We start from the raw sequence: 23,011 nt of genomic DNA, 5'->3' as shown, positions 1-23,011 counted from the left end.
TGGAAGCTCTGGAAGTGCCCAGTGTGGGCTGGCAGCTGTGGAGAGATTTGTTCCAAACCTGGTAAAATACTGGGATGGAAAAGCAAAGCATAGCTGGCACTTTGTGTCACCTGGAGTAGTGTCACCTGCACAATGCTTCCTTTCCCTGGGACAGTGGGATTCTGTAGAAATTTGGTGGTTTTCCTTCCTAATAGCAGGATTTGGGCACAGCTGGGCTGCAGGAGTTGAGGTGTTTTCCATGCAGCAATCCCTGTCCTCAGAATTGATCCGCACCCAGGAAGCCTGCAGGGACTGTGGTCCTTTTCTCCCAGGTACTGAGTCCCTACAATTGACAGGAGGGGTTTATGGGTTCCAGATCTCCCAGGAACGTTTCCTCCTTTCCCACCACAATCCTGCAGGTGTGTTTATCCCTTTCCTACACTGATGTTAGCCTAGGAGTGTCTCTGGACAGCTGGATCCTGAGGAGTAGCTTCAGGGATTTATTCCCTGCGGATTCTCTCTGTTCTTGGGCTGTTGGCCTGAGGCCCCACCTCAGTGCTGACTCCCTGCTGCTCCTATTTCCCTTTCTTGTTATTTTTCCCCTCAAACCTCTCCTGACAGCGCTCCAGGCATCCTGGGCAGAAGGCAGGGTGCCCATCCCCAGGCTGGGAGCGGCAGGAATGGTCTGGTGGCCGTGGAGCTTCAGGATGATATTTTTGGGTGGCTCTGAGGCTGTCACATGGCAGTGTTTGTGACATTCCCCCAGCATGGACGGTGCCATTCCCAGGGGAATGCAGCAGAACCATTCCCAGAGGAATTCAGCCCCCACCAGCACCGGCAGCCAAGACTTTCCTAGGAGCAGCAACCTCCCAGCATGGCCACAGCTCCTCACACTCTGTGTGACCCTTCCAGGGATCACCAGTTCCCCTCCATGCTCCTAATCCCAGCTGGAGCAGGTCCCCTCCCCTCAGCAGGGCTGGTGTCCCTCTGGTCACCTGGTTAAAGCCTGTGGTCACACAGCCCAGCGCCCTCTGATTGCCAAACTCACCTTTCCACCCTCGGCACCACGGGGCTCCTGCCACCATGAAAACCATCATAGCAGCCTGCTCCCAGAATCTCAGTGGTAAGAGATTCCCAAAATGGGTTGGGATGGTTCCTGGTTCTCCAGCAATGCGAGGAGCTGGTGGTTGTCACTGTTGTCTGCTTGCTTGGGAGCGCTGAGGGGAAAGGGGGTGTTGGGAGCAACGTGAGGATAACTCCACAGTAAAACACACAGCTGCTCCACAGGGATTGAATTTTGGACGACATTTGGGAATGCTACACACAAGATATTCCTGCAAATTCCAAATGTTGGATTTGCAGAGGCTCCTGTTGCTGTGGATGGGGCCGACAGCACAGCCCTAGGGGGTTCTCTGTGTCTGTGGTGTGGATATCAATGGGGATTTTGGAATAGGAGCTAGGAAAATGATGTTAAAAAGCAACTGTTCAGTGGGCAGAAGTTTGCTGGGAGGAGCTCTGTGTCTTCCTTGGGAAAAAGAAGGTTCTGGGTTCTGCAGGTGGTTGGGATTTTGGGGATGTGTGGTGGGTCGAAAGGATCACTCAGAGCCCAGCATGCTGCATGGGAGAAAAGGACAAAAATTCTCTAATGGAAAAATCCCCCATGGGCCAGAGATGGCTCCAGTGTTCAATTTATTCCACTTGTCCCATTCCTGTTAGGATTGAGCTGAAAGAACTGAATCTCCACCAGCTTCCTGAACCAGGGGTTGGTGGTTCTGCTCTGACCTGGGGGCTCCTGGCCTGGGGAGCCACAGGCTGCTCCTGTGGATCCCTGATCATCTCTCTGCCCAACATGCAGATTTTGTCAAGAAAATAAGGCTTTTGTGACACTGGGGTGGCTCTCTGGGGTGGTCTCAGTGTGGGGACCTTTGGCCAGGAGCTGGCATGCCCATTTTGGGGAGCAGGGATGGGGCCAGGCTTGGAGTTTGGATCCTGGCTCCCAGCCCGGGGAAGTTAATGGTTCACCAAGATCGGCTGGAGGGAAGGGGTGGCAGGGGGAGTGGAGTGGCGGCACTGCCAGGGGCGTGTCACTGTGGGGACAGAGCGGGACTGCCACCCCCGGCCACCCTGGCTCAGCCTTGCTGCTGGCCTTGGCATTTGCTGGGGGTGGTGCCGCTCTGCTGTGCCGGCTGAGAAATCCCCAAATCCCCCGTGAGCCTGAGTATGCCAAGGCGGGCACGAGAACGGTCCTGGCCCTTCAGAAATGGACGTGGAGCAGGGATGTGCCACTGGTGCACTGGGCTTTTGGGCTTGACAGTGCCCAGGAGCTTCCTGCTCCTGGGACAGCCCTGATTTCCCAGGGCCACCTCCTGGCATGGTCCAGAGCTTCCTGAGGACGAGCATCCTTCATTCCACTCCCCACATCCCATCCCTCCCCACCAGCTGCTCATCCTTCCCATCCCACCTCCCGCCGGTGCCCCTGGGTGTCCCCCGGCAGCTCGGAGCCGTGCTGTTTTGGGCGTGGGCCGTGTTCCCCTCTCCGTGTCCCCTTCTCCGTGTCCCCTTCTCCGTGTCCCCTTCTCCGTGTCCCGCTCTCCGCAGGCAGCCGGGCCAGCATCCAGACTGCCCTGAGGACGCTGCTGGCCGTGCCCTGGCCCTCGCAGCGCGACGTTCGCTCCGCGCTCCAGCTCCTGGCCGTGCTGCAGTGGGTGCTCAGCTTCCTGCTGCTGGGTGAGTGAGCAGGGGGGCTGTGGGGGTCCCGGGGGGGGCCACACACCCGCTCACCCCCTGCCCGGCTCCCGCAGGAACCGTCAGCCTCCTGCTCCTCACCTACCTGCTGTTCACCAGCCTCTGGCTCATCCCCGTGCTCTACCTGGCCTGGATCATCTTCGACTGGGACACGCCGGAGAAAGGTGTGGTGGCCGTGTCCCCGCTTCCTCCGGCTTTGCAGCAGAATGGGGGTGGGCTCCCCCTTTCCCCAGGTTCCTCCCAGAATATGGGGAGCACCCTGCTCCTTCCCTCCACTCCCCCATCACCAGCACCACGATGGGAGGAGGGATGCAGAGGCTCCTCGGGGAGCGATTCCCTCGGATCCTGCTGCCCACTGGGCTGGGCTGGGGTTCAAAGCCGGCTTTGCAGGTGGCAGGAGGCTGCCGTGCCTGCGGCGATGGACGGTATGGAAGCACTTTCGGGATTATTTCCCGGTGAAGGTACGGCTCCAGGACGGGGTGCGACAACCCAAAAGGAGGTGTCACCGTCAGGTTCCCGTGACTCCTTTTGTCCCCGCAGCTGGTGAAGACACACGACCTGTCCCCCCGCCACAACTACATCATCGGCTCGCACCCCCACGGCATCCTCTGCGTGGGCGCCTTCTGCAACTTCATCACGGGCTCCACGGGCTTCGGGGAGCTCTTCCCGGGCATCCGCTCCTTCCTCACCACGCTGGCCGGAAACTTCCGCCTGCCCGTGTTTCGGGAGTACCTGATGAGCGGGGGTGAGCGGTGCCTGCCCTGCCCGGCTCGGGAGGGCCCTGATCCCCCTAAGGGATGGTGCTCCCGGGAAGAGGCAGGGCAGGGATGCTGCTCTGCTTGCGTTGTGCCTGAGCCACAGCTTCACCTCGCACCTTATCTGCACCTTGCCTGAGCTGCACCTTCACCTTGCTCGCACCCTGCCCGTTGCTTGCCTACACCCTGTCTGTACAGCTCCTACACCCTGCCCGTTCCTACACCCTGTACAGCTCCTGCACCCTGTCTGTACCGCTCCTACACCCTGTCTGTACCGCTCCTACACCCTGTCTGTACCGCTCCTACACCGTCTGTACCGCTCCTACACCCTGTACCTCTCCTACCCCCTGTCTGTACCGCTCCTGCACCCTGTCTGTACCGCTCCTACCCCCTGTCTGTACCGCTCCTACACCCTGTCTGTACCGCTCCTACCCCCTGTCTGTACCGCTCCTACACCCTGTCTGTACCGCTCCTACCCCCTGTCTGTACCGCTCCTACACCGTCTGTACCGCTCCTACACCCTGTACCGCTCCTACACCGTCTGTACCGCTCCTACCCCCTGTCTGTACCGCTCCTGCACCCTGCCCGCTCCTTGCCTGCCCCTTGCCTGTACCCTCTGCCCTCACTGCCCCCAGCCCACCCTCCTCGCTCCCTCCCCGCTCCTCTCCCACCTCCTGCCCGCTCCCCTCCCGAAGCAGAGGGAGCCCTTGCACTGTCCCTGCCCAGGTCCCACCAGGTGCCATCGCTCCCGGGGACCCTCTGCGGTCCCTGTCGGGTGCCCGGGCACTGCAGCGCCACATCCCCGGTGCTCCGTCCCGCCGCAGGGCTGTTCCCGGTGACCCGCCGAGCCATCGGGTACCTGCTGTCCCAGAAGGGCACCGGCAACGCGGTGGCCATCGTCATCGGCGGCGCGGCGGAGTCGCTGTCCTGCCGGCCCGGTGTCACCACGCTCATTCTCAAGAATCGCAAAGGCTTCGTCCGCATGGCCCTGCGGCACGGGTGGGTCACGGCTGGGTCGGCAGCACTGCCACCCCCGCGGGCCCCGGCGGTCCCCAGCGCCCCGTCACCACCCACCGTGTCCTCTCCTCAGGGCCTTTCTCGTCCCCTCCTTCTCCTTTGGGGAGAACGACCTCTTCCGCCAGGTGGTCTTTGAGGAGGGCAGCTGGATGAGGAGCATCCAGCGGCGCTTCCAGAAGATGATGGGCTTCGCTCCCTGCCTCTTCTACGGCCGCGGCCTCACCTCCTGCCGCTCCCGCGGCTTCCTGCCCTACGCCAGACCCATCATCACCGTGGGTGAGCAGAGGGGCTGGGGGTCGCCAGGGGGGTAAGGGGACACTCCTGGGCTGTGTCCCCAGCGAGCCCAGCGCGTTACCAGCACCCTGACCCCGTCCCCTGCCCGCAGTGGGGGAGCCGGTGGCCGTGCCCAAGGTGGAGAACCCTAGCCGGGAGCTGGTGGACCGGTACCACGAGCTCTACATCTGTGCCCTGCTCAAGCTCTTCAATGAGAACAAGACCAAGTATGGGATGTCCGAGTCAGACGAGCTGCACATCCTCTGAGTGCCACCGGCACCGGCCCCGTCCTAGCTCATGAGGGCTCTTGCAGGGGGAATTCCAGCCAGCCTGGCATGGGGGACATACGGGGGACAGTCCCCACTCTGGCCTTCTGTTCCTCCGACCTGAGGGGGAGGAGAGGGGGAAGCGAGGGGAAGATTGGGAAAGGCTCCCCCTTGCGAGGGCTCTGGAGGGGCTGTGGGAGACACAGCTGTCCCCTGCAAGGGGCTGGTGTGGGGCTGGGGCCACCAACGGGCACGGTCCCCCTGGGATAACCAGGTCACCACAAGCTGAGGGAGGGATGTCATGGGAACGAGGGATTGACATGGGGTTTTTGGGGTGGCATCCCGATGACAAGTGGGACCAGCCTGGGGGGACAGCCCACCCTGGGGTGGAAGGGGGATACTCCTGGACTTGGCCACCTGTGGGTGTGGCCTGAGCCAGGACCATGTGGCCCCAGATGAGCCTTTCCTGCCATGTCCACACCCAATACAGATTTCCAACCTCCCAACGCCTGTCTGTGTGTGTTCCGGAGGTTGGGATTGGCAGCACTGTGGCGGTACCCCTGCCCTGCCCATGTGAGTACCCTTGTCAGCCAGTGTCACCACCCCCCCAGGCAGTCCCATCTCCAGCTGGGGCAGGGCCCTTGCACCACTCAGGTGCAGCCAGGCAGCTCCCAGGTGCACCTGGGCCACACTGGATAAGATGGGAGGTGAGGGGCAGCTCTTACTGGTTTAAGTGGCCTCAGGAGGGAGGTCTCCTGCTCCCGGCTCAGTGGTGAGTGAGGGTCTGTCTGGGTAGGACAGGGATATGGGGCTGGGATGAGCCATCCCTGGGGCCCTCTCCTTCCCCTGGGCAGCTCCTGTGGGACTTGGCTGTGCGTGCCTGGTGCAGTGGCTGGCGTGTGACAACCCAGTGATGCTCTGGGTGCCCCTTTCTTAGGCAGGACTTGCAAGAAGTGATGGGGACAGCCCCTCCCGGGGCTCTTGGAGTGGGGACAGCCCTGTCCCTGTCCCATCCCTGCCAGGCTGGTGTGGGAGAGTCAACAGCACTGATAGCAATCTCAGAGCACTGCTCTGCGCAGGCACTTGGTCAAACAAAAGGGCTGGGTAAACATTTGAGGAGCAAACACCCACAAAGGGAAAATCCCAAGAACCTTCCTGTCACCACGGGAGCTCCGGCTCGTCCCTCCAGGCCTGCCCCAGTGGATTTTCTCTGGGGTGAGAGTGATTGTCTTGTCCTTCTTCCTTATGCTGCAGGGAGAAACAGGCCTGCGTGTAGAGAGGAGGAGGGGCTTTATTGGGGGTTGTGGGCAGCAAGTGCCCCAGGCCATGTCAGTCCCCCTCTGCCAAGGCCAGCAGTGTGATAGGGACATCTCTAAGAACCCACCCAGCGTGGGCTCTGTCCCCAGGTTCAGTCTGGTCCCCGCATGTCACCACTGAGCCATCTGGAAGAGCTGTGCCCAGGGAGGCACCAGTGTCCCTTCTCTTTAGTGACTTGTCAGCCCCATGTGTCCACAGGAGTGCCAGGGATGGAACACCAGCCTGCTGCCCCAAAAGAGCCTCCTCAGTGTCCTTCCCATTCCCATGAGTGCCCCGTGGCTCTCCTGCCCTGACCAGCACCAGCACCCTCCTCCCATGGCCCCCCAGGGCAGGGCTGGGACAAACCTGTGGACTCCAGCCCTCAGCCCTGAAGGGCTGGGCAGGGACAGCTCAGCTCTGGGGACTTGAGAGTGCCCACAGGGAGCCCCGAGGGGCTGCAGCTCCTGGAGTCCTGGGCTGAGGCTCCGGAACGCCCTCAGCACCTGCCTCCGCTGCGCGCGGTCCCGGTGCCTCGGGTGGCGCTGGCCGTGTGGCTGCCATCTGTGCCATTGTCTGTGAAGGGTGACACCAGGGCCAGGTCCAGCGTGGGCATGGGCCGGAGGCGCTGGGCGGCCCTGCGGCGCAGCCAGCCCCGGTACTTGTCCCCAGCCATGAAGTACAGGATGGGATCGAGGCAGCTGTTGATGCTGGCCAGGGGCCGCGTGATCTTGTAGGTGAAGTTGATGATGTTGAGGGTCCGGCAGTCGGCCTGGAAGTAGCGGGAGGTGTAGTAGAGGGTGCGGGTGATGTGGAAGGGCACGAAGCAGATGGCAAAGACTGCGAGCACCACAATGATCATCTTGATGGAGCGCCTCTTGTAGGAGGGCATCCGGAGGCCGGGGCTGGAGAAGCTGGACTTGCAGAGCCGCTTGGCCATCAGGCAGTAGCACACGACGATGACCAGGAAGGGCACCCCGAAGAGCAGGGCCATGATGGAGGAGCTGTAGTGCACGTAGTGGTCGAAATCCTCAGGCTTGGTGGTGTCGTGGCACAGGGTGATGTTGCCCTTGGAGCTGGTGGTGACGAAGATGAGGTTGGGGATGAGGCAGATGGTGACCACGAGCCAGGCGGCCACGCAGATGATGCGGGCGTGCTTGGTCTTGACCCACTTGAGGGAGCGGATGGGGTGGCAGATGCCCATGTAGCGGTGCACGCTGATGCACGTGAGGAAGAGGATGCTGCTGTAGAGGTTGGCGTAGAAGAGGAAGCGCACGAACTTGCAGAGCCCCGTCCCAAAGGGCCAATTGTTGCGGTCGGCGTAATAATAGACCAGGGTGGGCAGAGACAGGACGTAGAGCGTGTCCGAGAGGGCCAGGTTGACCATGTAGGTGGTGGTGGCGTTCCAGGGCCTCATCCTGGAGATGAACATCCACAGGGCCCAGGAGTTGAGGGGCAGTCCCACCACAAAGACGATGCCGTAGGAGACGGGCAGCAGGATGAACTTGAACTCTTCGTCGAAGACACACTTTGCCTCAGGTGCTTCTGTGGTGTTCCCTCCTGGCCAGGGAGCGGGCGTCAGTGTCCACAGGGAAACTGGGAACATCCTCACTGGAGTGGCCATGTTGTGCCAGCCAGACCTAGGGAGCAGTTCATAAAAGCACACTAGTCACTGATCCTGACCATTGTCAGGCACGAAGCGTGGAAGGGAGCCAAAGCTGCCAGATTTTCTCCCCCTCCAGAAGCTCCGGCCACTTTGATGGTTCTCTGGTTTTTCTCAGCTCGCGCGTTCGGGCCTGTGGGGAGCCGGGGGTAGCCTCCCTTCCGCAGCCCCTGCACTGACACCCATTAATCACCCATTAATTACCCATTAATCAGCCCTTTGAGCCGGCACAGTGATGGCAGGGGACAGAGCCCCACATCGGGGACAGAGCCCCACGGCCTCCAAACAACGAGACCTTGATGAGCGCCAGCAGCCCCCGGCCGGGGCCAGAGCAGCCTCTTGGAAGCTGCCTCAGCCTAATTGGCACCATCCTGACAATTCTGCTGCTCCCAGAGGGCTCCTTGGGAGAAGAAAGTTGGGAGGAGAAGAAAGGCTCGTCTAGGGGAGTGGTGTGGCCCAGAGAAATCCTGGGGAGGCTGTTACAGCAGCCTTTGGGAGAGAGTGTCCCCGGACAGCGAGGAGCCACTGGCTGCCGGGTGTTGTCTGTAGGGAAGGGATGAGCTAAGCCCTGCGGAGAGGAACTGCCAGAGCCAAGTCCCAGCTCAAGTTCACAAGGCGGGCAGGACGTTTCCTCCTGTGCCGTGCTAGGATCAAAGGCTGGGATCTGTGGGAAGTTGGCATGAGGACAAACTGTCAAAGTTCAGAACTCTTGTCTCGAGGGAAAAGGAAGGGTCTGCCACCACTGTGGTGTCCAGCAAGGGACCAGTGAGGGTCACCCTCCACCATACCTGGTGAAATGATTCCTCCAAAGGAGGATGGATGACTGGATAAGTAACCTGGGAGCAGGAGCTGCTGTGCTGCTGGTGGAGATGAGGGTGTAGCCAAAGCCATGTTTGATGAAGGGAATGCGGGAACATCTCCAATTCCTTTTGTCCAGAGCTCACCCCGGAGGTGATGGGCACCAGGACAGGGGAGGACCTGGGGCTCAGGGAGGAACATTAGCTGGAGCTGGTGCTACAAGGTGGAAGGACACATCCTCTCGGCCTTCTTCATCCCTCATCCCTCATCATCCCTGTCCTGTTTCCCTTTGCCCTGAGGATGTGCAGGCTTCTCCCAGCAGGAATATCTCATAGGGTGTATCTGTGGGATCATCCCTGCCACGCCCTGCCTGGAGAGACACCTGAGGTTGACAGAGATGCCCATAAATGACTCACAGGCAGATGGGACAGTGGGGGCCCCTCCAGCCGTGCTCCCAGGGCTCTGTTTGAGTTGCGGGCTGAGCTCCGGGCCCACATCCAACACCCTGCGGCTCCTGGCCCGCCACAGCTCCCGCCTTTATTGCAGAGATGAGTTCAGAGAGCAACAGGCAGATCCTGATCAAACATTAACAGTGGGGAGAACTTGGATTGTTTTCCCAGAACCAGGAGGGAAATCAGGTGATAGGAAAGCCTGAGCCTGCGAACGAGGTGCCAGTGGTGGTCCTGGCCCAGCAGCCACGTGTCCCCAAGCTGCTGGGGACATGAGGGACCAGGAGATTCAGTTTCCTCTTCCAAACTCCGAGTGTGAAGGAGCACAAAGCCCTGAGCCTAGAGCAGAGCTGCCGCAGGTTCACTGTCCAAAATCAGTGCGCATGACACAGGTCACCAACCAATTAAGATATGGGAAAGACAGTAAATAAAAGTTAATAATCAAGTGTGAAACATGAATAAGGAAAAATCCTGAGCAGCTGTGGACTGCTCAGAGGAGAGCACAGGCACCTGGCTTCTGGCAGCTGATACAGCCTGAGCACAGTCAGCAGTGGGATTTAACCATTCCCAAGCACATTCCTTTGAGGATAACCACCGAAATATAGAAATGCAGAAGATGACATTTGGAAAGTTATATTTTAACAGGATTCTTGCTTCCTCAGCATCATCATGACCAAAATCAGTGGTTGAAATTACTGAATCACATCAGTCTAGCCTGAGGACACATCACCACCAGCCCCACTCCTATTCCTTGCTGACATTCCTAGCAAAACTATCCTTGGCCGTGGGCTTTTGAGGAGAGATTGAGGTGTGAGCCAGGAGCTGGCACTGATTGTTGGAGCAGGGAGATGGAAGGGGCTGCAGGGAAAGGATGTGGAGCAGGGAGATGGAAGGGGCTGCAGGAAGAGGTGATGCTCTTGTTCTGCCCGTTTTGAGGATGTACAAGGAATGCTGCAGAATCCCTTGCCCATGGCAGGCACATCCCCCAGGGATTGTGCCTTTGGAATGGCCTCTGGTTTTCTCTAGGAAGCAACAAGGGGCCCTGAAAAATGCAGCAATAGCCATGGGCCAGTGGTAAGGGGCAGGGGACACACGTTGAAGGCACGTGATGTTCTTGGCCACCAGATTGGCAGCTTTTCCCTGGCTCCTGGTCCTGCAGAGGTGCCCAAGCCAGAACCGTCCTTTGGCCCTGCTGACAGCACCAATCCTGGTGGGATCTGAGGGTTCCCCCAGCCCTGGAGATTCATGGAGGTGTTGGAAAGGCTCCAGTAAAATGAAGGAGTGGGACAACACCAAAGCAGATTCTGCTCTGGAGCCAAATGCCTGCTGGTGGGACAGGATGGGAATCATGGTGTTGGGATCATGGAGCAGTAGGCAGGAGCGTGGAGAGGGGAGGTGAGAGCAGATTTTGGAGCAGCTGCCAAGGGATGGGTGAGCCTGGGACTGGCTGCTGCTGGAACATGGGAAAAACAGGGCTTTTCTGCTTGCCAAAGCCCTTGGAAATTGCAAAACAAGGAGAATTATGCAAAACATCCTGCAGAAGGACCCTTGTCCCTAATCCCCACGTGGCTGGTGCAGCCAAAGCCCCGGCACAAGGGGATGTGACCTAATTCCAATCCTTCCCTTCGCCTGGAAGAGCAGCCAAGGCATGCTCTGCCAGGACACCTCCCCAGGGACACAAGTGGGGCTGGGTGTTTCCCTTGCTGTCCACCCCATCCCCTGCCCCGAGGTGACCCTGGGCAGGGTGGGATGAGGGTTCCCTTCCACCCTTGCTGGGCTGTCCCTGTCCCTCACCTCGTTGGGAACAGGCAGGAGCCCAGAGTGTCAGGCTGAGCCACGGCAGCAGCAGAGCAGCTTCAACCCACGAGGAGATGGAGATTTGGGGGATGGAGAGGAGGATGAAGGAAAGGAGGATGAAGGAGAGGAGGATGAAGGAGAGGAGGGGGCCACACTGGGAAGCATGAAGGCCTCAGTGACAGAGGAGGAGGTGGCATGTTAGAGAGGAGGATGTCCAGAGGGAACTGGGGTGGAGGAGGGACAGTGAGAAGTGGCTGGGCCCCACCCTGCACCCATCCAGCCCTGCGGATCCCACCTCTGCCCCTCACCCCGGAGCCCAGCTGGGACTGTGTGACCATGGCAGGGCTGTCCCAGCTGTCACCAAACAGGGGTTGCCCCAGCTCACCTGCACACCTGGGAGCTCTCAGGAGTGGGGCCCCCACGGGGAGAGCCTGTTCCCCTCGCGGGACGGGGCCATGCCGGGGGGCTGCGGGCGGCGCTGGCCGTGCCCTGCCGTGCTCAGTGTGCCCGCTCCCGCTTACCGGGACCGGGAACAAAGTGCCCAGGGAAGGCAGGGCTGGAGGCGGGCGGAGGCGGAGGCAGGAGCTGCCGCAGGGCTCAGCCCCACTGAGCTCCCATCCCTCTGTTGCTCTCGCAGCCTTTGGGCCACCTGCAGCCCCCGGACATGGGGCACAGCGGCCTCTCCCATGGTGTCACAGCCCTTTCCCCAGGGGCACCATGGCCCCTCAACCACCAGGGCATAGCCCCTCACCCATGGGCACCGTGTCCCCCCACCCATAGCCACCACATCTCTCCACCCATGGGGACCATGGTCACTCAACCACCAGGTCCATAGTCCCTCACTCCTGGCTTGTGTCCCCCTGCCCATGGGGACCGCGGCCCCTCACTCAGGGGATCACAGTCCCTCAGCCACGAGGATCACAGCCCCCACCCCTGGGGCCCGTGGCCCCCCTCCCGCCCCAGGGCAGCCCCCCCTGCCCGGTGGGTGTCGGGGTCCCGCAGTTCCCCCAGCCCTGCGGGGCGATCCTGAGGACAAAGGTGGCCACTGCCATCTTGAGGCCAGCCCGGGCATCGTGTTCCCAAAACCGGGGCCGCCTCGCGTGTCGCGCAGCCGGGACACTGCGGGATCGGGGTTTTTTGGGGAACCCGCTCCCTGTGCTAGGCAGAGCAGAGCGAGGGGGTCAAGGGCTGAGACACCCGGCAGCTGCAAGGGCAGCCTCGAGGGCTGGGGTGCGCAGGGTTCCCATGGAACGGGGAAAGGTTGGGGACAACACTTTGGAACATCCAGGACACCGGGAGCCGGTGTTTTCCCCACCTGACTCTTTTTCTCCTTGCCCTTTCGCAGAACCAGGTGCGGAAACACGCACGCGGGGCTGACACTTTATTCTGGACAGTGACAGCAAAGGGAACCAGCGCAGCGGCCTCGGGAGCTGGGCTGAAGGGAAATCCCTCCGGGAACAGCGGCTGAGCAGGAGGGAGCAGCTGCCCAGGGCACGAGGGTGCACAGGGCTGGCTGTCGCTACATCCTGGCAGGCTGCGGCTCGGCGGGCGGAGGAGGCTGAGCCTCCAGGGCCGAAGCATCGGGCGCTCCCCGCTTCCCGAGTGGTCTCGGCGCTTCCCGGCAGGGCCGCGGTGGCGGCTCCAGGACGCGGTGGCTCTGGCGCAGTCTGTCCCCGCTAAGCTGCGGTGACACCTGGTCCAGCTGAGTGGCCCCGTACAGCGAGCAGTCGCCCAGCCCCACCGTGTCCCTCGTCAGGACGGCCGACTTGGGTCTCTTGTGGTGGCCGGCTCTAGAGGGGCTGAGTGGGTGCCCACGGGAAGGGCTCGGTGGCCCACAGCGGGGCCGGCCACACCACGGCTCCTCCTCTGAGGGCAGCGGGACCCGCGCTCCAGCGGGGCTCCAGCACGGCTGGGCCGCGACCGGGCGCTCTTCCTGCTTCCTGGGGGCTCCTCCGGGGGCCGGGGGGCACGTGTTGGGCACTCCCTCGAAGATGAAGTAAGCGGGGTTGGTGTAGCCGGTGGCCGGCTCCGGGAGGCTGCGGGGGCGGCTCCTGCCAAGCACAGAGAAGGAAAGGGCTCAGCATCCCCCCGCTCTGGGGCTCCGGCACGGCTCAGCCCACCGGGGCTACCTGAGGCGCTGCGGGGGTAGCTTGGGGCACATCGGGGGCTCTGCCGCCGGCTCAGCATCCTCCTCCTCAAAGCTGATCCACTCTGCCAAGGCAGCGAGGTCTGGCCTCACTCCACGGCCGGGGACCAGAGGGCAACGTGGCCCAGGATGTCCCCGAGGGCACCGGGAGGGGCTGCGTGCGCCGCCGTTACCGTAGAGCCTCTCGCGGGTGCCGCACCGGCCCCGGGGCACCCGGACCCGCATCCGGCCGCGCACGGAGCCCGTCTCCTCGCCACGGTGGAACAGGAATGTCTCGAACTGCTGCGCCGTGGTGCCGATCGCTGACCTCAGGGCGAGGCAGCACTCGCCTGCGGGCACAACGTCAGCAGCCCCTGGGGCTCGGGGGACACGGGAGCCCCCCGTGAGCAGCAGCACCCGGAGCACGGTGGGTGCCAGGATTCCTCCTGTCAAGCTCCAGCTACCAACCTCACAGCCAGCAGGCTGTAACCTGGGGGGCTGTGCCTGGCACCCCCATGCCGCCGTGGTGGCCCCAGTGTCACCAACCCCACGTACCGTAGGACTCGCAGCTCTCCACGGCCTTGATGCTGAGGAGCAGGTGCTGGTCCCCCAGGTACTCCAGGTCGGGCAGGATGGGGTTCAGCTGTGCACAGAGAAGGGGGGCTCGTGGGGGCTGCCACAGGGTAGGGGGTGCAGGGGGGCTCTGTCTTGGGGGGATGGTGACAGCTCCAGCTCCCCTTGGGGCTCAGGGTACAGAGCCAGGGGCAGGGATGGGGATGAGGATGCTCCGGGGCTGCGCACCACAGGCAGATGTTTGGAGGACCAGAGCAGCTTGAGGAATCCAGGGATGTCACAGCTCTGGGAGGTGTTCTCCTCACTCCGCTGCACCTCTGGGGGGGACAGAGGGGCACACAGCTCCAGCCACGTTAGGTCACCCCCAGAGCCCCCCTCCAGCACCCCTCACCCTCCAGGCAGTAGGAGTGGAACTCGATGTAGCACTTGCTGCGGCTGGTGGTTTTCAGGATCACCTCAATGCTCTCCCACTCGATGCAGGCCAGCGCCTCGGGGCTGGAGCCGGGAGCTGTAGGAAGGTCCTGGCAGGTCAGGGTGTGCCAGGGCTCACCCCAAATCCGACCCTAGGGGTGACAGACCTCAACCCTTACCCTCCTTGGGCACAAACTGCGATGTCACTCCCACCTCAAAGGAGGCAAAGACAGGCGAGTGGTCACTGGTCAAGATGTCATCAGTGCAGCCTGGGTGGCAGGAGGGGCAGCTGTGGATGGTCCCCAAGCTCCGGGGTCCTGGCCACCCCTGGCTGCTCTGTCCACGGGGTCTCACTCACCGTAGGAGTTACAGATCACATGGGTCTCTGGGTGTGACTTCCACAGGATGCGGTCACACCACGAGGGGACATTGATCCGCATCTAGAAATAGGGAAAGCAGCTGGTTCAGTGGCTGTCCCTGTCCCCAGAGTGTCCTGCTTGGAGGGAAGCCTCTGGAACTCACCCCCGTGGGCTTGGACTTCTGCCACACGTAGGTGTCCCGGGTGCCCCGCTCGTAGCGGTACGTGGGAGGGAAGGAGATGTCACTCTCACCTGGAATCAGGACACGCCAGTGGCACGTGGGACACGGTTCCTGCCTGTCCCCACGGGGTATCATGGTCCCCACGGGAGGCTCACACCAATGGCTGGCACAGCCATGCCTGGCCACAGCTGGCCCTGAGCATGCCAAGGCACCCCAGGCTCTGGGCACTTTGTGCAGGGCTGTGCCAGGAGAGGGTCCCCCCAAGAGCTGGGGGTGACACAGGGGAGGGCCATGGGGACCCTGGCACTGCTGTGTCAACGAGAGGAGCAGTGCCCTTGTCCCCACACTCACTGAACCGCAGGAACACCTTGTTCTTCTCCCGCTCCAGGTTGAGCTGGTCAACAGCCAGGAGGGCTTGAAATTCCTTCTTGACTATGTGGGTGAGAATGTCCTGTGGCAGGGAAGGGACAGTGACCCCCGGGGCTCCTCTCCCCCCGCGGTCCCCAGCCTGGCCCCTCAGGCTCCCACCTGCACATCCATGTCCAGGCGGTAGTTGAGGTCCCCGAACCAGAAGAGGTGGGTGAAGCGCAGGGTGAGGTCGAAGCCCCCCAGCCGTTTGTCCCCCAGGGCCAGGGAGTGCAGGATGTCACTGTAGTTCTGGTTTCGCCTGCACAGGGGACAGCAGTACCGTATGAGGGGGACACCTCACTCTCATTCTGTTCCTGCCAGCTGGGGACAGGGGTAGCCCCGCAGCCCCTCAGGGCTCCTCCAGCCCCCTGAGACACCCACCTGCCCCGTGGCAGCCCCATCCTCCCCATCCCTGCATCACCTGTGGGTCTTCTCGCTGCCAGAGGCCAGGTGGCAATTGACAAAGCCGAAGGAGGTCCCATTGAAAAGGAAGGAGACGCCCACAGCTCCCTTGTTCCCTGCAGGGATGTGCCACCACTGAGCTCTGGGGGAGCCCAGAGGTCCTGTCCTGGCCCTCAGGCTGTCCCCTCCCTCGGGGTCATCTCCCTGCCCCATCCCCTCCCTACCCAGCGTGTTGGCGATCCCGGTTTTCACGCTGGAGGTGTGGACGTGGCTGATGCGCCGCTGGTGCTCCGGCTTCACCAGCACCACGATCTTGATGCTCCACAGGCACTGCAGGGCCACCTGTGGTGGGGCAGGGGGTAAGCCTGGGCCCCCATCCTGCCCCACGGCCACGGAGGAGGGGGCTGGACATGCAGGTAGGTCAGCAACCCATCCCTGACTCCTGGGGTCGGCACTCATGGAGTCTGTGGGGCACGGGATGTTCCCTGGGCTGATTAGGGGTGTGGGAAGGATCTGGGGGTTGGGGTAGGAGCTGTGGGGTGATGGCTGCTGGTATCCAGCCCCCCAGGCCTGTCGAGGGCCTGGCTGTGCCCCCCGTTACCACTCTGTAGTCGATGGCCATGAGGCTCTTGAGGGAGGCGCAGAGGAACTCGACCCACTCGCGGTCGCCCAGGGAGTTCTCCTGGGTGCCAATGACGTAGATGTCGTGGGGAATGCAGGCCGTGGTCTCGTCCTGCGTGCGCCCCAAGCCCCTCGAGGTCAGCCAGGAGGCCAGGGAGCGGGGTGGAGGTGTGCTGCCTGCGGGCAGGGACATGGGTCACACGGAGGGGACATGCCAGACTCCCCAGCTCCCCTCCAGCACAGGCCCTGTTGTCTCCAGGAGCTGCTGGGGGTGGTGCTGGGGGTGGGAAGCAGCGTGCCAGCCCCATGGATCAGCTGTGTGCATCTCAGACTGCTGCTGGGATTTACAGCCCAGAACTCTTGTGATATCCCTGTTCCTCTGTCTCCTCAACACCCTCCAAGGGAGTAGATCATGACTAGATGGATACGGCCCATGGCAGCCAGACTGGGGTCTTCTCCAGCCTCTTCCTCAAACTGACAACCAGCTCAGAGCTGAGGTTTCTTGAGACATCTCCCAAAACCCAGCCAGGCTCACAAAGAGCCACAACAACCTCCCAGGACAAGGCCACCTTCTCCTAGCCCCTTACCCATGTTCCACGTCCCAACATACACCGAGATGATCTCAGGCTCATCCAGGTTGGAATGCTGGATCTTCATCAGCTGCAGCAGCTGGCAAAAAGCCTCTCGCTTCTGCAGGATGGTGAGGGTGTCTTAGAGAGATGTGGGGCACAGCACCCCAGGATCAGGTGGACATCACCCCCAGGTGTAGGAGCCAGCTTTCAGGGGTGGTCTCAGTCCTGAGACCACAGATTTGCTGCTTCCCATATTCCCAAGGGTCCCATATTCCCCCTGGAAACACCGTGGACACGGCCAGTGCCGCTCACCCGCGCGCTGGGGAAGATGAAATCCCTGCTCAGGTTCTTCTGGTTCTCACGGGCACACACCAGCCTCATCTTGCTCTGCATGCTCTGGTACTTGATCAGCTGCAGGACTGAATGACGGGGGTCAACGGTGGCCCCCCACCTCCCACCACAGGGCAGTGTGGGACAGGGCCTGGGGTGTGACAGGGCATGTGGCCCATCTCTGTGGCATCAGGCCGATGGCAGGGAACCCTCCAGCCCCAAAGAATCCCACAGCCAGCCAGCAGGAGCAGCAGCCCCTTACTTTTATCCTGCGGGATCACCTCCTCCGGGGAGCCGCTGCCCCGCTTGGTGATGGTCACTGTCCCCGACTCCACATCCACCGTCAGGCCCGCACGCTGGGACTTCCCCACCTTCACCTGCACGCACGGACGTGGCTCTGCAGTTGTCCCCACACCTGCCCTGCCCAGCAGTGACACCGGGGTCCCTCCGTGTCCCCAGCCTCACCTCGAAGTTCTGCACGGCCAAGGGCCTGGCAGCTGGCAGGGGGGCCACGGCCACGCTGGGCAGTGCCAGGTTGTGCCTTGTCACCATCTCCTGCAGCGACTTCAGCACCTGCCAGAGAGACGGGCAGTGTGCTGGGAGCCCTGGCTGTGCTGCCGGCGGAGCTTGGTTTGACAGAGGGGTTAATTTTGGGGAGGGGGAGCTGTGCCTCCCCTTGCACCATGACTGGGGTCAGGCACCTTCTTCTCCAGCGAAGAGAGGAGGTGGTTGACAGTGGAGATCTTGTGGAGGAGCAGCTCCAGGTCTGAATCGCTGCTCAGGAAACCCTGAAGGGGAGGATGGATGATTTTGGAGCAGCACGGTGGCACTGGGCTGGCAGATTGCTCGCTGTGGGTCTGGGCTGCACCACAAGATGTGGAGGTCCCTGGGGACTGTGGGGGCACTCACCTGCTCCCTGGCCGGGCTGCGAGGGGACGCAGGGGGGTCGAACACCCTGGCCAGGGTCTCCAAACCCGCCAGCGTGAAGTCGATCTCACTGCAGGGGAAGAGGGAGCGGGCGAGGGGCGGTGTGAACGTTTCCCGTGCCTTGAGGCGACACTCAGCCACCGAAAGGGGACGGGGACAAGGTGGGTGGCCGCGGGCGGTGGCCCCGCTTCAGCCACTGACCTGTGCAGTGCCCGGCAGGCAGTGGCGAGCGCGGTGCTGAGGTGCCGCAGCTGCGGGTGCCCGTGGCACAGAGCCTCCAGGTCCTGCACGTGCTGGGTCAGGTACTCGGCCATGAAGCCCATGAAGTCACTGGCCGGGCTGGAAGAGGGGTGGACATAAAGATCCCCTCCCCGGGTGTGGCCATCCCATCGCCCGGGGCGGGCAGGGGTGCGTTACCTGCTGCGGACCTGCTCCTGCAGCCTCTGGTGCAGCTGCTGCGGGATGTGGGTCCGGCTGGAGGGAGGAGCTCCGGGACACGGCACCGTGTGCCCCCAGCCTCGGGCATCCTCCCCGTCTGCGGGGAGAGTCAGCAGCTCAGCGGGACCCTCCCCGCTCCCAGCCCGGCACAGCCCCCGGCCCCTCCCCGGCTCACCCGAGTCCTCGGCCGGCCTCGGCCGGTGCACGGGGTGCAGCAGCGGGGTCACCAGCCCGTTGTTGGGGTGCTGGTAGGCACCGATCAGCTCGGGGAGGGTGAGGAAACACTTGGCTTGGATGCCTTGGATGGTCTGGGGAGGCAGAGCAGCGGAAGCACCATCACATCCCCTCCTCTGCCAGGGCAGCCCCAGCCTGCTGTGTCCAGTGAGTCTGCCCCTCAAAATGTGCCCGTGGTGAGTTGGAAGGGCCAGCTGGACACCGGACCCATAGGGTGAGGAGCGTGGAGAGACATCAGCCTCCTTCAGCAGACAGGGATTCTCCCTGTGGACACCCAGGATGATCTTTTTAGGGGGCAGAAAGGGCAGCTGCAGAGAGCTGGGTACCGGGAGAAACCTTGAGGGGACATGGAAGTGAGGGCAGGACAGACCTCGTGGGGACTATGGGGCTGGCTCTGTGTGGCCAGGCTGTGACAGGGTGCGTGGCAGGAGGGGACAGTGTCAGGATGCAGTCGTGCTGAAGGGGGGGCCCGAGCTGGAGGGGCTGCAGGGTGCCTACATCCTGCAGCTCATGCAGAAAACAAACCGCAGGCTGATGCCACCTCACCGGGGAGGGGGATGAGCACCCCGGGCCCTGCACAGCTGCATCCTGCCCACGCCCAGCCCCGAGGCACCGCCCAGGGCAGGGGGTGCACCCACCTGCACGGAGAGCAGCCCCTCATCATCGGGGAGGATGCGGTAGGTGTAGACGTGTCTCTGGAACCTGGAGAGAGCAGGTGAGGGGCCCCGTTCCACTGCCCAGGGCACCGTGGCAGCGCTGGGGGCCCAGCCCTGAGACAAACACCCCACGTCCTCTGCAGAGAGAGGAACTGAGCGAGCATTTCTAGAAATAAATCATCACCCTCAGCTCGGGGTCTGTGGGAGGATGTGCAGTGTGCCCCTCCTTTCAAACAACACGGGGCAGCCATGACTCCACCAGTGCTCACTGGGGTACCCACAGCGCCCTGGATTTTGGTCAGACAGAGCCTTTGCCATGCTGCCTGTGGGGCCACTGCAATCCCTGCCCATGCCACCATCCTGTGCCTGGATTCTGGCTCGTGCTCCACACCCCCAGTGCCCAAATTTGTGATTTGTCCCACACAAAGGGCCAGGCCAGTGAAGGAAAGGGGGTGCATCCTGCCAAATCTGCCCACACAGATGTGTGACAAGCAGGCAGGAAGGGTGCAGGCAGCAGGAAGGGTGCAGGCAGTTGTCCTCTCAGGGCCTGCACACCTGGTTCCATGTGTGGGCATGGCAAGAGGCCCCATGTTGGGGACCGTAGCCCCAAAGCCCCAGCATAGGAGATGTTGAAAGCCTGACAGGTAGCCCAAAACAGCTCAGTGGGCCCTGGATCCATTCAGCAGCCATGGTGCTGGGCAGAGCTGTGGGCCCAGCCTTCATCCTGCTCCCAGGGACACCCCTCCACTTCCCTGATCAGGGGATCACTCCAAATCCCGGCTTCAGGGAGCTGCCACCCCGCTCACCCCGCTCGCATCCCTGTAGAAGGCTCTTTCATGAGGTTTTGGCAGTGCCTGGAGCAGGGAGAGGCACAGAGGGGGGCAGGCAAGGGGCAGGAGACAGGAGCAGGGGAGAGGCAGAGGCAGGGCAAGGACTCACAGGAGGCACAGGGCAAACGCCCCCTTCACGGACTCGCTGTCCCGCACCAGGAAGGAGCCGTCCCGCCCAGCCTTGGCCAGCAGCTCCTCGGCCACCACCTGGCTGATGTCGCGGTGGTACCACCCTGCTGCCGCCATCCTGCCGAGCCGAGTCCCCGTCCCGGCCGCACATCCAGCTCAGCAGGGGCTGCTGGCGCTCACGGGGGCTGCTGGGGTGGGTGAAGGAGGGAGTGGCGTGGGGACACCGGGCCCCCGGTACCCGAGCGTGGTGCTGGTTGCAGGTCCCGGCGGGTAACAGGGAGCCACCGAGGTGACGGTGGCGGGAACGGGGGACCCTGCTGCCAGGCAGCTTGGCAAAACCACCGGGGGGCAGCTGCTGGAGGCTGGGGGTTCGGATAATCAGCCTGCAGGGAACACAGGGGCAGATCAGCGAGCGCATCTCTCCTGCCGGGGGGTCACAGGAAAAGTTGCCCTGGGCCACCATCCTGCCTCGGTGCACGGCGAGGACAGGCCATGCTGGTGGCACTCAGGGGTCCGGCCTCACCCGACACACTCACCGTCCCTCACAGACTCCGTGCGGGGCTCCCGTGGCTCTTGTGGGCTGCTGTGGGCAGCGAGCTGAGCTTTTGGGGCTCAGCCGAGCGGCAGCGGAGCCGTGATGCTGCTGGGCTTGCCCCGCTGGGTCAGGCTGCCCATGGGGGCGGCAGCTCGGGGTCACGCAGTGCCCACCGCGATGCCCTCGGTTCCCGACCCTCGGGCCGGCTCTCCCCGCCCGCTGTTGCTGTGCTGCCACCGCGCTCTCTCTTCTTCCTCCTTCCGTGCGCCCCGCTCTCCCCAGCCCCGGGAGCGGCCTCCTCGCTCCTCCTCCAGCCCCGCCACCGGGGCTCGGCACGGCGGGGACAGCGGGGACAGCGGGGACACTCCCGCAGCGCGCTCTGCCCCCACCTGCTCCCTCCGCATCCCCCTCGGCAATGCGGGATGGGCAGAACCCTGCGAGAAGGCGCTGCCAGGGGTGCAGGATGGCAGAAAGCCCCTGAAATATGTTTGGGCAGAACTGTCCGCTCCTGGGGACCTGCTGCCCGCGCTGGGGCCGAGCTCTGCCCTTGGCACAGAGAGTCGGAGCCACAGTGACACTCGTGTCACCTCACCTGTGTGCGCCCTGCCTGCCGGCGGGAGGGAATTTGGGTTCAGGGACTCCCGGGAAGGAGTCGGGAAGGAGGGAGACTTCTCTCAGCAGGGCAGGGTTCGGACAGCACAGCAGCTCCAGAGGTTTTTTTGCTCCTCGTGGCCGGAAGGCAGCGAGCCCACACAGCTCGAGCTGCCAGGGTGATTAGCAGCAATTAATTACAGATGAGCAGCAGCCACCGTCTGCTGTCCAAGTGTCTGGCAGCTTCAGGGCTTCTCAGGGGATAGATGGAGAAGCAGATTCCTGCTGGAGGAGGATGAGGATGGAGCGCTGTCCCGAGCCACGCTCCTGGCATGTTCCCCACCTTTGGCACCAGTGCACATCCCTGCAGCCCTGGGCCAACGCTGAGGGGCTGTTCCCCCCACCTCGTGCCCCGGCCCTCCAACAGAGATGTGCCAAAACCCCGTACAAGGCTTCCTCCTGGAGAGCCTCAGGAGGAACCCGTGGCCGGGCCGGTGAGAAGCTGGGCCACCCAGCTGATTTTGGGCTGGTGCTCTGGGCACACAGCAGCGGGTGCTGCTCTGCCCAGCCCCTGCCGTGGGGACACAGGGGTGGCAGTTTTGTGTGGGGCTGGAGACAGCCATCCTGCCGGAGCCCCGGGCCCACCAGTGCTGCTCCCTCCCGTTACTTAACAGCACGGCAGTAATTCCTGGCAGGCGTGGAGGTGCCTGTCTCCCGATTAATGCCATCCATGCCGCTTAATCCGGATCAGGGGAGGAAGACCTGGAGCTCTGAGGGGCTTTGGGAAATCAGCAGTGCCTGCTCTGTTTATGTAAGGTGGCTGTGGTGTGCAGTGCCAGAGGCAGAGCTGGGACCGTGCCAGCACCTGGAAGCTCTGCTGGCACCTGGGCACAGGTGAGGTTGGGAAGGCAACATGGGCTCACAGGGGCCAGACTGCTGGGGGCTCTGGCTGCAGCAAGGCTCCCCCCAGAGCCCGTGGGTGCAGGAAGCACCATGGCCCTGTCCTGGGAGGGCAGGATGCTCCAGGGCACTGTCCACTGAGACAGGGATGAAGCCAGGCCCTACCATGCTCCACCAGCCTCACATCCACCCATGTCCTGCCCCTCTGGAAGTCTGAGCAGCGCTTCACACAGTGCATGTACCTGGAGGGATGGTGGGATGAGGGAAACCTCTGGCCATTCATTACAGATGTAAAAAGGAAGAAGGTTTCTTTCATTTCCCTATTATTTTGAACTCTGCTTCCTTTCCCGGTGCTTGGCTTGGACAAGCACTGGAGCACAGTCTGAGTGTGGGAAGGGATGTGGGCTCTGTCCATCTCCCCACGGTTTTAGGGAGGGGAATTATCTGCCCCCCAACTTGAACAAGGCTGAATCCACCCAGCTGGGATTAGGCTGATCTGGAGGGACCCATGATGAGCCCTGCTCTCCACCTCACCACACTGTGCAGACCCTGCAGAGCCGGTGAGTGGCCCAAGGCACAGGGCACTCATTAAGACCGTAAGAAGAGCCACAAACAAAGCTCAGGATTAGGTGCCCCGGGCACAGTGCTGGGGGGCCTGGCCAGGCTGAGGGTGTCCAAGTGTCCAACTCCCTCCTCCTCCTCCTTTTCCTCCTCCTCCTCCTCTTTCACCTGCCAGTGTGAAGGTCACAGTTCA

The 23,011-nt window shown here is 62.6% G+C and overlaps 3 protein-coding genes across 4 annotated transcripts; 1 reads left to right on the top strand and 2 right to left on the bottom strand.

Moving 5' to 3' along the window:
- Positions 1–994: 994 nt before the first annotated feature.
- Positions 995–5,541, top strand: LOC102100921 (diacylglycerol O-acyltransferase 2-like). The gene is made up of 8 exons (XM_005526144.3): positions 995–1,102; positions 2,578–2,706; positions 2,781–2,888; positions 3,115–3,185; positions 3,265–3,469; positions 4,304–4,478; positions 4,570–4,772; positions 4,882–5,541. The coding sequence occupies exons 1-8, from the start codon at positions 1,063–1,065 to the stop codon at positions 5,034–5,036; spliced, it is 1,086 nt and encodes a 361-aa protein (XP_005526201.2). The 5' UTR covers positions 995–1,062; the 3' UTR covers positions 5,037–5,541.
- Positions 5,542–5,839: 298 nt separating this feature from the next.
- On the bottom strand, positions 5,840–11,730 carry P2RY4 (pyrimidinergic receptor P2Y4). The gene is made up of 2 exons (XM_005526236.2): positions 11,421–11,730; positions 5,840–7,968 (listed from the first exon to the last, which is right to left on the bottom strand). Exon 2 carries the CDS (start codon positions 7,950–7,952, stop codon positions 6,828–6,830), a length of 1,125 nt encoding a protein of 374 aa, XP_005526293.1. The 5' UTR covers positions 7,953–7,968; positions 11,421–11,730; the 3' UTR covers positions 5,840–6,827.
- Positions 11,731–12,401: 671 nt separating this feature from the next.
- Positions 12,402–21,026, bottom strand: LOC102101537 (phosphatidylinositol 3,4,5-trisphosphate 5-phosphatase 2-like). 2 transcript variants are annotated; one of them, XM_005526235.3, is made up of 26 exons: positions 20,768–21,026; positions 20,212–20,614; positions 19,255–19,318; positions 18,558–18,690; positions 18,362–18,479; positions 18,146–18,283; positions 17,927–18,014; positions 17,719–17,805; positions 17,483–17,590; positions 17,280–17,394; positions 17,000–17,106; positions 16,703–16,805; positions 16,096–16,292; positions 15,719–15,836; positions 15,514–15,610; positions 15,213–15,351; positions 15,036–15,135; positions 14,667–14,755; positions 14,503–14,584; positions 14,324–14,413; positions 14,125–14,241; positions 13,962–14,050; positions 13,716–13,803; positions 13,355–13,510; positions 13,165–13,246; positions 12,402–13,086 (listed from the first exon to the last, which is right to left on the bottom strand). In XM_005526235.3, exons 2-26 carry the CDS (start codon positions 20,346–20,348, stop codon positions 12,555–12,557), a joined length of 3,174 nt encoding a protein of 1,057 aa, XP_005526292.2. In that variant the 5' UTR covers positions 20,349–20,614; positions 20,768–21,026; the 3' UTR covers positions 12,402–12,554. The 2 variants fall into 2 exon arrangements, with proteins under 2 accessions (XP_005526292.2, XP_087918688.1); XM_088062562.1 differs by lacking the exon at positions 20,768–21,026 and having other exon boundaries at positions 18,558–18,880; positions 20,212–20,348.
- Between the last annotated feature and the right edge of the window lie 1,985 nt (positions 21,027–23,011).

The sequence above is a fragment of the Pseudopodoces humilis genome, chromosome 15 (genome assembly GCF_049639895.1).
Source record: "Pseudopodoces humilis isolate 2021_Gansu_Grassland_sample_001 chromosome 15, ASM4963989v1, whole genome shotgun sequence".
NCBI classification, from domain to species: Eukaryota; Metazoa; Chordata; class Aves; order Passeriformes; family Paridae; genus Pseudopodoces; species Pseudopodoces humilis.
The sequence above is the reverse complement of the archived record's forward strand: the minus strand, read 5'-3'. Positions and strand labels throughout refer to the sequence as shown.